This window comes from Falco biarmicus, chromosome 9 (assembly GCF_023638135.1).
Source record: "Falco biarmicus isolate bFalBia1 chromosome 9, bFalBia1.pri, whole genome shotgun sequence".
Lineage (NCBI taxonomy): Eukaryota > Metazoa > Chordata > Aves > Falconiformes > Falconidae > Falco > Falco biarmicus.
The window spans coordinates 7,753,309-7,769,039 of NC_079296.1; the positions used below are offsets into that span (position 1 = coordinate 7,753,309).

At 48.8% G+C, this 15,731-nt stretch overlaps 1 protein-coding gene across 2 annotated transcripts in view; it reads right to left on the reverse strand.

Annotated features, from left to right (window-relative positions):
• Positions 1-15,731, reverse strand: part of KCNT1 (potassium sodium-activated channel subfamily T member 1) — a 90,617-nt gene that overhangs the window by 46,778 nt on the left and 28,108 nt on the right. The window contains exon 1 of one of the 2 annotated variants that reach the window (XM_056351574.1): positions 1,418-1,693. The exons of the other annotated variant lie outside the window; for it this stretch is intronic. Within the exon in view, the coding sequence (XP_056207549.1) occupies positions 1,418-1,566 (149 nt within the window). The 5' untranslated portion in view covers positions 1,567-1,693. Of the gene's footprint in view, positions 1-1,417; positions 1,694-15,731 lie in introns of those variants that run through there. 2 annotated transcript variants of the gene reach the window in all.

The following is a 15,731-nucleotide window of genomic DNA, read 5'->3' on the forward strand; positions in this document are numbered from 1 at the left end:
TCTGATTGACACTGGGAGCAGATTCAGATTGCTTGTCAAAACACACCAAGACCACAGAAGCTTCAGGGATTTAGTTCCAATGCACCCACATGATGCCCATCTACAGCTTTCTACATGTGTAAGCCCTTGCCTCATGAAGTCAGAAGGCCTAACAACCCACAAGATCCATGTGTTTGCTCACCAGAGAACCAACATCGGTGCCATCTGGAGAGTTGACACACCACACACCAGACTGAGACATGCACTCTCAGTTCCACAAGTACACCAGGACTCTGCCTCCCAGACCTGGAGACTAAAGCACATCCCTGGCACAGCTCGGCACCGGGGGAACACCCACGCTGATGCTCTTGCCTTGCCCCCACATCACACACCTCCTTCCTCAGCTTCCCCAGTGGGGACCACATCTGCCAGTCCTGGCTTGGTGCCATCTTCCCTCCAGCCCACCAGTAGGATTCACTGAGATACTGAAGCTGAGGTGCTAATTCTTTCCAATCTAAAGCCAAACAAGTAAAATTCACCATGAGGAGCAGCTTTCCAAAGCGCTCATTTGCACTGGAAACCCAAGCTAGAAACAGCACCAAGTTACATCCTAGAAGATATACAGTACACAATCACAGGTGAGGCAATTTTTGCCAAGAAGAAAGAGAGCATGGATGGGCTGAAAGGCTGACTAGATGAGGGGAAACAAAACAAAACAAAACAAACACACACACACACACACAAAAAAGAAAAGAAAAAAAAGAAAGAAAATGGAATGAACAGAACAAGAACTGGATTACTGACATATGCACCCTGATCTCATCATAACTAGGGGACCTGTCTTCTTCTGAAACACTGTAATTCAAGTGCAATATTAAAGCATTTTATCATTCTGAAAAACAGCTCATTTCTTTCTATACACATCAGCTGGGTGCTTGCAGAAAGAGGCTGCAGCATTTTGTATGATAGCTTCTTTTTTTTTTTTTCCCCAGTTACAAATAAATTATTCCTCAGATGAAGAAATCAAGCATCTCTCCCTCCATCCAAACATGGTGCTTATGTACAGTGCATACTGTGGGGTTAGCAGTGTAAATAAGCTTCAGTCTTCCACTGCACAGATAAGGCGCAGTACAAGTTCACAGTGTTGTGTGGCAGCCCCACGATCTCAGGGCTGCCATTCAGACATGGGTTTAGCATATAGAAAACCAAGAAGCACTTATAAAAAATTTAAAGGAAATGGCTTTCTTCTGTTCCAGCTACCTATTTCATAATACAACTTTGGAGCTGGGGTGGCTCTTTAACATAGCTACCAGAAGGATTTGATCCCACCACCCCTCCAGCCCGCACTGGCACTAATCCTTTCCCTCTCATTTAAAAGATAAAAGGTGCTGCCTCCCCCACCCACGCAGCCCCACGAACCACTGCAGTCCTGCAATACCTTTGTCCGACATCACTCCCCAAGGATCCCATCCTCCGAGTCGGTAGCAAGGGGCTCACACCGTGGACATCTTCTGTCGTTGCTGGTGGGACAGTTTTTACATGGGAATTGCTCTCTGAGGGGGAATTCTTCAGCTTGGCTCTTGCCATCCTGCCAGCTTTGGCTGCCTCTGTGACTTGCTCCTCTTTCCCCCCTGAACTCTCTCATACACAGCAATCCTCACCGCATTCAGTTTAGAGCTGTCGGCACGTACCATCTCCTTCCTTCTTCTCTCTCCCCAGTCACGGCTGCTCAGTGGAACAATCCTGCCCTGTACATTTATTTTGGTAGTGAGGGGAGTCAAGGCAAACTCTCCAGCTTTGCTGCTGCAATGAATTTGGTGCAAAATGACCCAGAAAACATCCACAATACAGAAATCTCTGAAATGGCTTTGTTTAGTAAATAATGTAATTATTACTACTTGGCTGCCTCCTTTAAAAAAATGATTGCAGTGCTCTTATCACCACAAGCAGGGCAGGGGCTGAGGGATTATTTTTTCCCATCCCTGTTTTTCAGTAGCAACGTGAGGGGGAGGAAGCTATTTTATCTTATTCCTCTGTGTAGAGCAGTGTGTGGACTGCATGCCAGGGAATAGACTCAGCGTGCTTGGCTCGCACACACAGAGCAGCTGAGCAAGGTCCCCTCCTAAACACACCCGCTGTGAACCGAGCCGAGAGGAACTCGCTGCTGCTTCCCTTGGAGCGGCGAGCGGCCATAGGGGCTCAACCCCTGCTCCCCTGGCCAGGCTACAACAGCCCCCAGAGAGGTGCACCCCACCTGTCCCAGAACAACACAGCCTTCCCTCTTTGGGTGGGAACAAAAGCTGCTGCTCCTTGACCACGCTTGGCACCGATTTCTCACGTGTCAAACAGAAAAGGGAATTCACGGTAGCCAGGGGAGGGGGAGATAAACCCGTGAGTCCCCCAGTGCGCAGGTGGGACTGGAAAGGGGAGTCACGCATCCCGCCCTCCTCTGGGAATGCCACCAGTCCATAGCTGCTCCCGGTGGTGCTTGGTGCAGCCCTCAACAAAGAGCATCTTCAAGCGGCCCACGGGGGGGCACAGCGCGGAGCCGCTCCCCCGGGGCACGGGGCTCAGCACCACGGACAGCGGCGGCCGGCACCGCCCCACGGCAGGCCAACACCGCCCCACGGCACGCCAACTTCACGTGACATGTTGTAAAATTGCTTGGAGGGGGGACTTACAGACCTACTCTTATAACACCACCGTGCAGCGCTATGACACGCCAACACTGCGCCAACGTGACCCCACGGTGCATCGATGCAGCCCCATGGTATGCCAAGTGCCACTCAGCTGGACATCACTGTCTCATGGCAATGCTGCCCTGCTGCGTACCTTGAAGAGCAAATTCACGGACTGATCACCACTGAGACACCACGACGTGAAGAGCCAGTGCAAGTAACTCTGCGCCACCCCAGCATTTCTTTCAACTGAACATGGTGCACAAAGAGTCAACGTATTGATACCTGGGAGGGTCGCCGGAGAGCAGACAACTGGGCGAAGGCTGTCTGAAGTACCTTCAGAATGACAAGCTGACTGTTTCCTTTGGCACCAGCCATGTGCCCTAACCACACACACCCCTCCATACCGCCGCGAGGCTAGCGGGGCACCCGACTCCACTGTCTTGCACCCAACTCTGGCAAGAAAAGCCCAGTTCTCTTCTTTCCCTCTTTTAACCGTGAGCTGTCCGGCACGAGCTCTGTTCTCTGTTCGTCCCCCCAAGATCAGTACCTTGCCATGACTTACCCCATGACACTGGCAGTCCCTGGCTGCTCTAGGAAAAGAAACCAAGTCCCCGTTTCCTGTTAACCAAACCCTTGTTTCCCTACTCAGAGCATTATTTCTTAATGGGATTTCACTGTAAGACATGCTTTATTTCAGCATTTTGAAATGTAAAATGGATAAAAACCCACAGCCCATTTACTAACGTGCCAGCTTTCAGCGTACACTTAATTTCTTCTTTTGCCTCAAAATGATTCATTAGCTCAATGCATTCATTTTCTAAGAGAGTCATTCCTTTCTGCTTCATGGTTGGCTTCAGCCTCATCCTCAGCTTATTGCTCCAGATGTAATTAGTGCTGTTAGCCCTCTGGGTTGGCCTGATGAACCCTACTAGATAACAGGAGTCACTGGAACTGGGGCAATCAGCCCTCTTTTAGGGAGCTATTTGCAAATTCTACATTGTATTGTGTTCCTAACTCCAGAAGAACATTAATTTCAGGATTGAGATTAGATGTGAAAAGTGATTTATGCCTGAATTATAATCTATCTATCTAACTAATATCTAACTAATGCCATCAAGCAGCAGCATGGAATAGAAGAGGTATTAGCAAAAAAGCTGGGCAATTTTAACAGAAAATGGAAACTCTCCTGTCATACTTTTGTTGTATAGAAGTTGACAAGACCCACATCAAAGAACCCCTTGAGAAATTCGGTTCCTGCCTGTGGAAGCCTCTACATGAAGACACCTTTCTGTTAAGCACTTAAACACAAACCAAGACATGAAAACCAGGAGAAAGGGGAGTGTTTCGATGCAGGGTCATGAGAAACTGCAAACAGGGCTGCTGGTTTGAACAGCCGTTTCCCTTCCAAGGCAGAAAAGAGGTCGCCTGATGCCGAGGAGCACCTCTCCGAGGCTGGATAATCCCACAGAGCTACTCAGACTGCTCAGACCTATGTCGGGTTGCTGAAGCAGTTCCTTTGCTGTAGTTGTGTCAGAAAAACATTCCTCTCCCAGGCAATGCAACGTGTTCCACGCTTCACCTAAAGACCTACAGCCCCAGCAGCATCTCTCCTTCCAAGTCACCTCCCAGACAGTCACCAAGTGCTGTTGTGTCAGTTAGAGCAGTTGAAAGAGGAGGAGGAAAGCAGGAGCTTGGCACGAAGACAACCCAGAGCGCTTTGGGTCACTGAGCCACCAGCAATGCAGGAAAAGCACCCTGGTCCCCTTGGCTTGGAGGTGGGCAGCCAGGGCACTGAGGAGAAAAAAGGAAAAATAAAAGCACTGGAGTGCTGGGTTGTTGGTGGAGCACGTCGCCGTCTGTCAGAGGGTAAAGGATCACACCGATGGATAAAGCCACTTTCCTGTAACTTTGGAAGCACTATTACTTAGGAAAAGACATTTAAGACTAATTGCAAGTCCCCTGTGCTCGTGATGGCCGCTTGTGACTGCTATATGCTTACCCTGAGCTCAAATAATGCAACAGGCAAAATGCATCACTCAGTAGACCCAGAACGCTCATTCTTGCTGGGAAACTGCATGTTCCTAGAATGAGCCACGGCTGTAAATGTAACCTGAAGCACAGCTCAGTAAGCCCGCTCTACAAGTATATGAGGGTAAGCTATACATCAAACTCCTTGTTTGTGCAACGCGTTCTCCAAGGGAATTCAGGGTGAAAATCAACAAAACACAACCTTAGTAACATCAAAGTTTGAATAAGAATTCCTCTGGTCCAGAAATATTTGTCCAGCTAACTGAATGCCAACCACCTGACCGCAAGCCAGGAAACTGATGTTTAGTTTTAGTTGGAGAGCCCATTACAAAGTGCTGATTTCTCATTTCAGTGTCTGCATTATGCAGAGGCCACTGCTGTGCTGGAGAGATGCTGGGAATTGCTGAGCAGGAGTTGCAGTGGTAATAATATTTCTGAAAATAAGATTCAGAAAGAAACGGATTTTTCATTAGTCTTAATTGAATCCACAGCAACTGCATTGTCAAATATTCTCCTTTTATCCAAGTAGCTCTCAGTCCGGACTGCCAAAACTCCTTTTACGCACCTATTCAACTTATTATTAATAACGCATGACCTGGTCCATTATAGTTAGTTGATGAAACAGGAAGGGGTTGGGGTTTTTTTTCATAATCTTCTGGCAAATAAACCTGTTATGTTGAGGCATAACCCAGACATGTTAGCGTGCAAAGCCTTCTGTAAGAAAAGCCAATTTAATATACCTAAAAACCTTGAAAAGTCACCCTGAAAGGCATCTAACATGCAAAGATACTTCCAAACCCACAAAAGGTGTAGGAGAGCATGTTTTGTTAGCAAACATCTGCACTCATGACCGTGTCAGCATCTCATGAGAGGCTTTATCAGCCACAGCAGAGCTGCTGCTTTACAGGGGGCTGCGCTCATACAAATACAGTGATAATTCGAGGGACCCAAGCTGAAAAGTCATTAAGGCTCATTATTATCTCTCCAGTGAAGCCCCTGGTTCTATGGACCCGCTAGCAAGCTTGTCTAGGAAAATCACCTTCCCATTTGGGCTATCACCCGGCTCCCGAGGAGCAGCGCCCTGCACAGCCCCTCCAGCTGCTCCTCATCGGGCTGCTTTGTGTTTGTGCTGCCTTCGCAGGGCGGTCCTGACCTCCCTTTATTTAATAACGCCATGGAAAAGCAAGGTCCCATGAAATTTCATTACCACCACAAACACTCCATATATTTCAAGACCCCAACGAATGTAATAGCATGATACTAGTGGCTGAGCGGGCTCTAGAGCACTGCGAATCCTTTGACAAACGTTACAAACCTCTCTGGCCCAGCCATTTGCTGAAGTGTTTTTCAAGAAGTGCACACGCACCAGTTTTGCCCTTTAGTCACTGGGGAATGCCCTACATTGTCACTATGCATTCTGCAAAATAGCTTTTCAAAAGCTGCCAATGTTTTGAGGTTGCCAAGGCTCACGCACAGCTCTGCAAAAACAACTCCGTGCCTCACTGCGAGGCTCCTGCAGACAGGCTAGCACCATGCCGCATGAAGCAGCATTGTTTAAGCAACAGCAGAAGCATCCTTTTTTCAACAGAGTTGGCTGGAAAGGTCAGCATTTTTGAGGAAATGTAAAGGTGTATTTTTTTTCTTTTTACTAGTTGTTCTCTTTTCCAATGGGAAGTTAAAATCACAGAAGATGAAGCTTCTGCTTGCTCTCTAGAATATTTTTTCCTCTGCCGTTTGTTTCGGTTGAAATAACAAATTTGCCAAAAAGAAAAAACAAAAACCACCAACAAAAATAATGTTGATGCTCCACACCCTCCTCCTTTGCATAGGACTTAGCCTTTCCATCCCTGTGGGGTGCCAGCGCTCCTCCTCTGCACAGGGATGTGGTGGGAGCATGCACACACAGACCCCTGAGACCCCCAGGAGCCCCTTGCCTGCTCTCTCCAACAGCACATCATGCACAAGAGTGGCCCAAGTAACCCTTTTCCTAACAAGACACGTCCTTCTGCCCTTATTTGTGACTATCAATCATCAGGTGGAGAGGTTAATGAGCAGGCTGAATCCAAAGAGCTCCTTTTACAAGTCAAACAGACGGTACCTGTATTGGTATATTAGAATATACAAGAGATGCTTTGGAATCCTCTCTGGACAGCCAGGATGTGTGTATTTATTAATAAAATTGCTTAGAAAATACTGTTTGCATTGATCCAGGGTGAATTTAAAAACTTCTCTCCATTTTCTTTCCATTAGCCTGGAGAGGAAGGTCCTCTCTGGCACGTGGCCACCGGCATGGGAGCAGGACCTCAGCACTTAGCTGCTGTGACAAGCCAGCAGACCCTTCTCTGACGGTGATGAGTTATGCAATGAAAATCAGGGTTTAAAAGACACAGATGATCAACTCCTCCCTGAAGGTGCTCAGGGAAAACCAGGGATGGACAGTGACTCCTACCTGCTGTTCACAAAGACGTGCCTCCAGGTGACCAGGGGCTTCCCAGAGGCTGCTACCCAAGAAAGACGCAGATCCCCCTCCCTAACCAGGGCCAGCACTGCCTGAGCACTGCTCCAGCCAGGTTAGGGCCAGGCCAGGCCATGGCAGCACTTTGCAATTCAAAGTACTTGCAAATGGGGTCTGCATTTAAGCTCCTGCAGTGCTCTGTATCTGACGGACCAGCTCCTGCCTTCCCCTCCCCTGCAGTGCCTGCCAGCAGAGGCCCTCAGCAGCAGATTGCCAAAGCTAATGGGAGGATTTCCCAGGACTTCAGTTTTCTCTGAGGTCAATCCACATCTTGGCATCTCCACAAACAGAACCAGTGATGGGTTGTATGCAGCAGGGCAGCGACACGAGAAAGCATCTCAGTGTCTCTCCTACCTGCATCCATGGTGCACAGAGCCGTTATTATTCACCACATGCATTACCATCACACCAAGAGGTCCCAGCCAAAAGAAGCCTCTCTCTCCCCCAGCTCAACACAAGAACCCAGCCCTTTTCCCCGGCAAACCTGCAGCCTGAAGAGAACCAAAATACAAGAGGGGGATGGACAGAAAAGGAGAGAAACAAAGCCCAACCCTCAGTGACCTTGCAGGCGCTTATAAGAGGTTATGGCCTCTTTTGAGTCCTCCAGCTAAGAAACTAGAAACAGGAATTATTTCAGTGGAATTTGTCCATGTGTGCCGAGACTCAGAGGGCATTCAGGAGCTGGGAGAGTGTCCCCAAGCAATGGGGCTTTGAAGTGCAGAGGGAGCGATACACACTGGGGTTAGGGCAACAGCAGCTCCCTGCAGCGCCTGCTCACCAAGATCCAGGGCATGAGTAAGTCAATACTGTGCCCTGTCTTGCATTTACTTTCACTGGCTTCTGTTCCCTCCGCACGCTGCCTTGGCAGGGTTAATGCCTTTGCACCACAGGCACTGACGAGTTCCCTGAGAAGCCGTCAGATGGATCTAGACCACTGTGAGTTCTCCTTTGTATCTAGGACTCTCTCCCGACATTTGTCTTTAAAAAGCAACACCATTCATATGAAAAGTTGATTAATTCCACTTGTTATAATTACTCCCACAAATAAAATCCAGCTATTTCCCCCCTGTGAACACAGGGATAATGGTCCTTACCCTTCACAGTGAAGCATTTCGGTTCCAGGGGTGAGAAGCTCTGTAGCAAGCGCTAAGTGTTCATATTAAACTGTCATTAAAAGCACTTCAGGAGAAGTTCATGGACTGCAGGGATTTCTGTCATCGCAGCAGCTGGCTGGGACAGCAGTTGGGCTGAGCGGCTGCTGCCAACACCACGACCGTACCGGAGTCCCTGTCTCCATGCAGGAATCTCCACTGGAGCACATTTACTGCAGGCAATGCCACCACTGCAGCCATGTCCACCTTTGGGAGGGAGTCACCTCCAAGGACCTCCCTGCTGCTGGGACCATGGGGGGCTTGGGGGGCTGCTCCATCCCCGCTGCACTTCTGGAGGGTGCTGGCACCACAGCAATCCAAAGAAACCCAGCAGGAGAGAGCCTGGAGTGGGGGACACCAACATTCACCAACACCATCACACAGCTGCAGAAACCTTTGGCCAACCGATGCTGCACCAGGCACTCGAAGGCGCCTGGGAGATTTGCATGACACAGGCAGAAATTAACTGGCTGTGCTTTATTCCCTCACTTCCCCGATTTAGTCTTGGCAGCTGAATCAGGCAGTACAACTCAAGCAGCACCTGGCAGCAGCTCATTCCCTCGCCCAGCATCTCCTCAGCAGAGTTTGGGAGACTTCTCTAATAAAGTGGAGCACTGGAGTTTCAGGAAAGAAAGAACACTTTAGAAAGCACAGAGGAGAGCATATTTAGTAGCAGCAAGAGAGCTGGGAACAGAAGGGAGCCTTTGAAGAGCTGGGCTGATGGAGAGAAATGGAAAAATTATGTAAAGTAAGAAAATATATACAGAGTTTGCAAGCAGGCTGCAAGCCTGGAGGGGGACAGTGAGTCTGATACTAGAAAAGCCTTTGATTTCTCTCCTCTTCTCCAAATTCTCTGCATTAACATTTCAAATGTTAACAATTTCAAAATATTAGCATTTAGAAGACAGGACCCAGGACTTCAGGAACTGCACAGGAACAGGCAGCCATGCCCTGCAGCTCCCCTCCCACCCGGTGCAACAAGCAGCACCCATGCCAGCCCCAGCACTCCGCTGCTCCAGCTGCTGGGGGGCTTGGCTGCTCCCCCTGCGGCTACACCCTGGCCCTGGATGGATGCGAGGGATTAACAAACAAGCCCTCTCTTGGCTATCCTGGCAGAGGGACCCTTCGCCCAATAACTCCCCAACACCCGGAGCTGGCGAGAGCCATTATATAACTGCACTGCAAGAGCCTCGCGCGCCGAATCCCAGAACTGTCATCGCAGCCTTTGCAAACCCATTTTTACCTCTCTAAGTGTGGCTCAGCAGCAACGAACACGAAAGCTGCAAACCCAGTCTGTTAACTTGGGGCTGCTTCGCAGGGAGATGAAGAAATAGAGCAGACCCGAGCAGCTGCTGAACAAATACCTCGACAAAGTCATGATACCTCCGACAAGTTTCCTATCTCTGTGGTGCATTTTGCATGCTTACAAGCAGAGCGATGAGACCCTGAAGCTTTACAGTGACTCATAAGTTCTCCCTCCTTCTTCACAAAGCTGACAAGAGGTTAAAGTGCTGGAAGAATAAGGGAAGGTATCTGTATACCTGTCACAGCTGCTCAAGCCAGCAAGGAAATTAAAAGCCCTTGGGTAAAACCTAAATATATATCTGCAAGGGAAGCATGAAAAGTCTCCAGGCAGAGCAATCAGGCATGCCCAAGTCACTTTTCCAGGTGAGTACATAACAGGGTCACTATCCGCTTCCCAGGATTTAGTGAGACCAGCACCGGGGTCCTCAGCCAAGCAGAGCTGGCAGCCTGTGCCGGCAGGGACAGGCAGTGCTTTCCAGAGCATGAGTCAGCCCCGGCTCTGCGCAGGGAGGCAGAGCAATGCGGTGAGCAGGAAGGCAGGCAGCGATGCTCTGAGAAGGTGGCAGGGCAGGACCCAAAAAACCCAGCCAGGACAAGCAGGGGGCTCCTGGGCTCCCCCAGACACAGGGCTCAGGGCTGGCACAGCTGCTCTCCTAGGGACAAGCAGGCTGGCTGGCTGCTAGTAGCTGCAATTTGTTGCCTCCCAGCCGTAATGATCTTTGCACTATAAATGTTCATCACTTTCAGTGTCTGTGCATTACATTTCCCCCTGGGAATCTGAAAACACCTTGTAAACACCCCTGGGTACCACTCGTGCTACCCACAGGAGCAGCAGGGCAGGAGAGATCCTTGGGGTAGGTCAGGAGGAGGCAGTAAGCCCATGTCGTGTGTCACGATTACCCTGGCAGTTCTCTAACTTCCCTCCAGCCTTTCTGAGGGCCTCGGCCCCACAGGTCCCCTTCTGAGGCCAGGACTTGCCCCTCACTGCCCTCCTGCAGGTACCTGAGCCAAGCCCCGCCGAAAGGAGAGGGATGCTCTGAGCATCCTCGCTCAGCGGCGAAGGGCAGGACAGACAGCAGCGGCACGCTCAGCACCAGCTCCGGTGGCACATTGTCCCAGGGGACACCCTGCTCCCCTGGGACTTGCCCCAGCCCTTCCCAGGGGATGCAAGAGGCAGCAAGAGCTGAAAAGGCGCCTTGTGCCTCCCCACGTGCCTCTCACGAGCCCTTCGAGCACTCGCCATCTCCAACCCAGCAGCAAAGTGCCTTCAGGAGCTGGCGATGCTCTGGATGGAGACACACTACGGCAATTAATGAGCCGAGAGGCACAGGCAGCTTGCTCGCTGCTGCAAAACACCCCTCTGAGCTCCCTGGCAGAGCTTGCCAGGAAGCAGTTTCACAGAGACTTTCAAAATGCCAAAGTGATTCCTACTTTGCAGTTTTAGAGGACTCTCAGCCTTTTTTTCTATGACATTTTTGCAGCAACTTTGTTACTAAAGTATTAAAATTCTAATGAAATGATCTGTTAAACTGCAAAGCAGTGTTTACTTATTAAATGCCTCTAAGAGTTTCTGCTTAAACTGTGGAGAATTTTAGCACCTAAAAACCTTCTTAAAACTTTTTTTTTTTTTTTTAAAGATGAACCTTCAGAGGAGAAACTTAGGCTTTGGGGTCTCCCATCAGCTTTGTCAATTATGTCTCACAGTAATAAAATTTTCTTCCCTCTCCAGGGTCGCTGGATCATGCTACGTACCATTTGCCATACATTTTCTGTTTCTGTCACCATTCATTTTGTAATACATTATATAAGACAGAGAAAATGGCAAGCCTGTATAAAGAGAAATTCACAATGTGCTGCAGAAATGAGGCATGAACTCCATAGAGTCTATGACAGCCTCATCATGGTGTGTGGGCAGGACTAGAACAAGGGGTTGTACCAGACCATTGATCTTCAAATACATTTCTTATTTTAACCTCAATGAAAAAAAAAAAAACAACTTTGCTTACCAATCAATAGCGTGCTGTAGCTGAAAGTTCTGCTGTGAGGTAGGAGCCCCTGCCACCCAGGCGACGTGTGATGCTCATACTGTGCCCAGGGGTTGTCAGGGATCTGACAAACAGGGTCTCTTTGTTCTCACATTCAGCCAAAAGCAGGGGTCAGCACCAAGGCATTAAAAGGCTGAGAAAGGTTTCTTGTGTCACACTTGGGCCATCCGAACCATCACCACAAACAGGCTTCGCGTTCCTAAAAGCCTCAAACACAACAGTTATGCAATGGCAAAGGGCTTTTACACTGTCAGGTATCTACCCACTTAGTGTACTCTGAAATAAATGAGTAAGGTGTGCAGATAACTGTATTAAACAGTGTGTCCCTGATGGAAGAGTCTCCAGGACCCTCTTCTGCACAAAAAAAAACCAAACAAAAAACAAAAAAAACCAAACCAAAAACCAAAACCAAACCACCTGAAATTCCCCCAGAGGAGATCAGCACTGCTGTATAAGTTCAAGAGCTGTGCCGCCTTCTGCTGAGCACTCCTCGTCAAGAAGTTGAACTAAAGCCATGGAAAAGGATTTTAAGTCAGGTTATTACATGCTGTTGGTCTTATCTGCTTGTCAGCTTCTGGTTCAACTCCCATGACCAAATCATCTGTTGGAAAGGGAATATCCACTCCAGGAGTCGGTCTGACAGCAGATGCTATTTCACAGATGCCGGGTCTCGACTTCCTCATATATTTACAGTAAAAAGCACACTTTAAAAAAAAAAAAAACAACCACGTCCTGGCCCTTCCTCATCTCTCATATAAAGACACACAAAAATAAAAAGGAATAGGCTCCAATCTTTTACACAGTGTCTCCTTAAAGACTGAACTGCAAACACCACCCTCTCCATTTATATTCCTGCTGGCCAGGCAGAAGCTTTTAGGAAGGAAGATTGTTTATTAAACAGACATTTATAACAAGTGTTTGATCTTGCAGCCTTACCATTTGGAAAAGAGTCCATTAAACCAAGTGAGAAACTCTCTGATCATTAAGGTGTTTAATGGAATCACGATTAAATTATAAGATGGTTGTGTTAATATCTGCACCAGCAGGTTCAGCAGTACTCCCTTCTCTGCCTAAGATCTGGTAGTGGGAAAGAGGGCAGCTTAGGGGGGGAAAAAGGCCTTGAAAGGTGGGATAATTGTTCCAGTTCTCAAAAGCTGCTCAAGAGAAGCAGCCATCGGGCCCCAAAACAGATCTCAGTGCTCTTCCGCACTCACTAACACACACAGCATTGGATCACAGCACCTGCTGTACCTCTCTGAATCATCCTCCTTCAAAAGGCAAATGGAGATCACAGCAGCGCATGAGAAAGGACCCACAATGCTGGGAAATGGCAAGAGACTCATCTAGACATGCATTTCATCTCAGTCTTTCGTGATTCCCTGCAACAGAGATGAGTGTCCCTCCTTTGGCTTCTCCCTCCCACTAAAAGCTTGATCCATGTTCCCCCAGCTTCTCCCCCTGAAGCAGCGCAGTCCCTCGGGGGCTCGGTGACACACCAGACAATGGCAAATCAATCACTGGGGGTGTGGATGCCAGCTTCATCCAGCAGGGCAAAGTGCCTGGCATAGTGCCACCCGCATCGGCACACTCACCTGATGAACAAACCTTGCCCTTACACCCAAAGCCAGATGCCTTCCTGGGGCAAAGTGCATCACTAGCTTCTCTTGGAAAATCCTGGGCTTTGCTTTTTTTTTTTTTTTTTTTTTTTTTCCCTTGCTTTTGTTGGGTAGGGTTTTTTTCACTCCCACCATTGGGAAGGCACCCATGCTTCATACACGTGCAACGTGTTTTGCACAGGTCTGCAAGCAGAAGTATTTGTACAGCTGAACCCTAGAAGGGTGAATATTTCTTAGCCACAGAGCACTGCATCTGGCATTAAAATGCATTTCCAAGTTCTTAGCAAGAAAGAAATATCTCCCATTAGAGACTCTAACCCAAGCCGACTATGAATTGTTTTTCCTCTCAATTTTAGCACAATAGCTGCTGGCAATAAACCTCTCCATCAGCACTGGGCAGTTCTAAGTGCAGATACTGTGTGGAAGAATCCAAACAAAGTGGCAATATCAAGTTTTAAAAGCACTTTGGAGAAAGATGAAAAGGAACAATTGTTGAATGTCAGCTCTGGAAGAAGCTGATGAGATGTAATGGCTCTTTGTGTCACCAGCTCTTCACCATGTACCGCTGCCAGTGACCTGACAGATTACTAACTTCTACCACAGAGCCTCCCAGTTCATGACAATCCCTGTATGACAGCTCTGAGATGGCAACGTGAGAGATCTCCCCTCCGAAACGAAACTATAAAGTCCTTCTCCACATTGGAAAACCTCACGGTGCCGATTTACTGAGCTGGAACTGATGCCATGTGTGCAGGTCCTGAGGAACTTCAGGCAAGCGGGGATGAAGGGGTGTAAAGAGAAGATGAACGTCCCCACTCTTGCCTGTGTGCCGGCATGTGGGCGAGCACACTCATGCATGCATGTGTGTGTGAGCACCTCAGGAAGGGTACATCCCTGTGCCAGGGAGCTGGAGCTGCTCCGGATGGCTAGAAAGACCAATCTCAAGTCATCCAAAGTGGGAACTGAAGTGTCAGAGGAGGCCTTCACTCTCAGCAGCGTGGGTGTAATTGCATCAAACTGTAATGAAGCAAATCCATCTTCAAAATCCAAGCTCAAGAACAGTGACTAAATAGCTTCCTTGAATAAATGTCTTTCCTGAGACCAGCTGTAACTTCTTGCTGAGAAATACGGGCACCACCTAATACCCATTTCTCTGTCCTTGAACAAACACTGTGACTGTGCAATATAAATACCAAACTAAATTAGCACACTAGTGTCCATGCCAATTATTTCAATTAAACTCTCTTCTAATAACCAATTACTACCCATTTCATTAAATTAGAAATTTTTCAAACAGTACTCCCATATGGAGCTATTAGCCCAGACGTAATTATGTGCTTCGCACGTTGACATGTGGACACTGTGCAAATGAGTTTCTTTCGGTCCCTGCAGCTCTCCCCACTCCCAGTCATGCTATCACATCCATAACTGGTCTAAAAGGAGAAGTTTCAGATGGTGTTTTAGCTTTGAAAAACTGCATTTAACACCTGTCTGCAGGAAACCTTTCAGCTTAAGCTTTTTTGCTCACATACAAAATAGCCCACTGCACGGAGTAAGGCCACTTTGGAATTAAACAGCTCTAGGGGATTGATTAAGGCATTCAGAAATACAGTAGCATGGCTTGGCCAGATGCTTATGTCCCAACAGTAATAGAAGCCTAACTCAGTTGAGCCAGGAGAAGACTTGAGACAATGTCTAGACGGAGCCCATTGGCTTCCTCTCCGCCTGCAGCAGGGCACAAGCTGCCCGATCGCTCCGGTAAAAACAGATAATGCGTCAGGGTCGGTGATAGCCGGCAGCACTCGCTGAGCCCCAGCTGCCCGAGCTCCGTCAACACCCAAGTTAGACGAGTCGCAAGGCCAAGCCTCACTCATCAGTCGGAGGCACCTGCATCTCGCCGGAGCTGCTCCTCTGGCATTGCCCTGCCCGGTCCCTGCTCAGTGCAGAAGGGGAAGCGGGGTGGGGGGGGTGGGGGGGGCGGGGATGGTCCCACCACCCCTGCAGAGCAGCTCCAGGCTCCTGAGCAGAGGTAGGGGGAAGCTTAGAGGCTGCTTCTTGCTAAAACCTAGAGAGGAGCCAAGGGAGGAAAAAAAAAAAACAAACAGAAGAGATGGTAGGAGCTGTGGCTCAGGGGTCAGCAGAGGCTGGCAGCCTTTGCCCAGGAGGGACCGCAATGCCCTGTCTGCCTGGTGCCGGGGGCTCCTGCCTTCAGCCTCCGCCCATGCAGGAGCAGGATTCCCACTGCTCCGAGGAGCTCTCACTCCATGAGTCTCAGGGGTAGAAAAACACCCGCTTTTGGCAAAGGCCTGCCTTGCTCGTAAACATGTAGCTGGTGGAGTTTTTGCTGCTTTCTGACAGGATAACACATTTCTCAGCAATGTCACTTCTGCCCACAGGATGGCAAGGTCTCA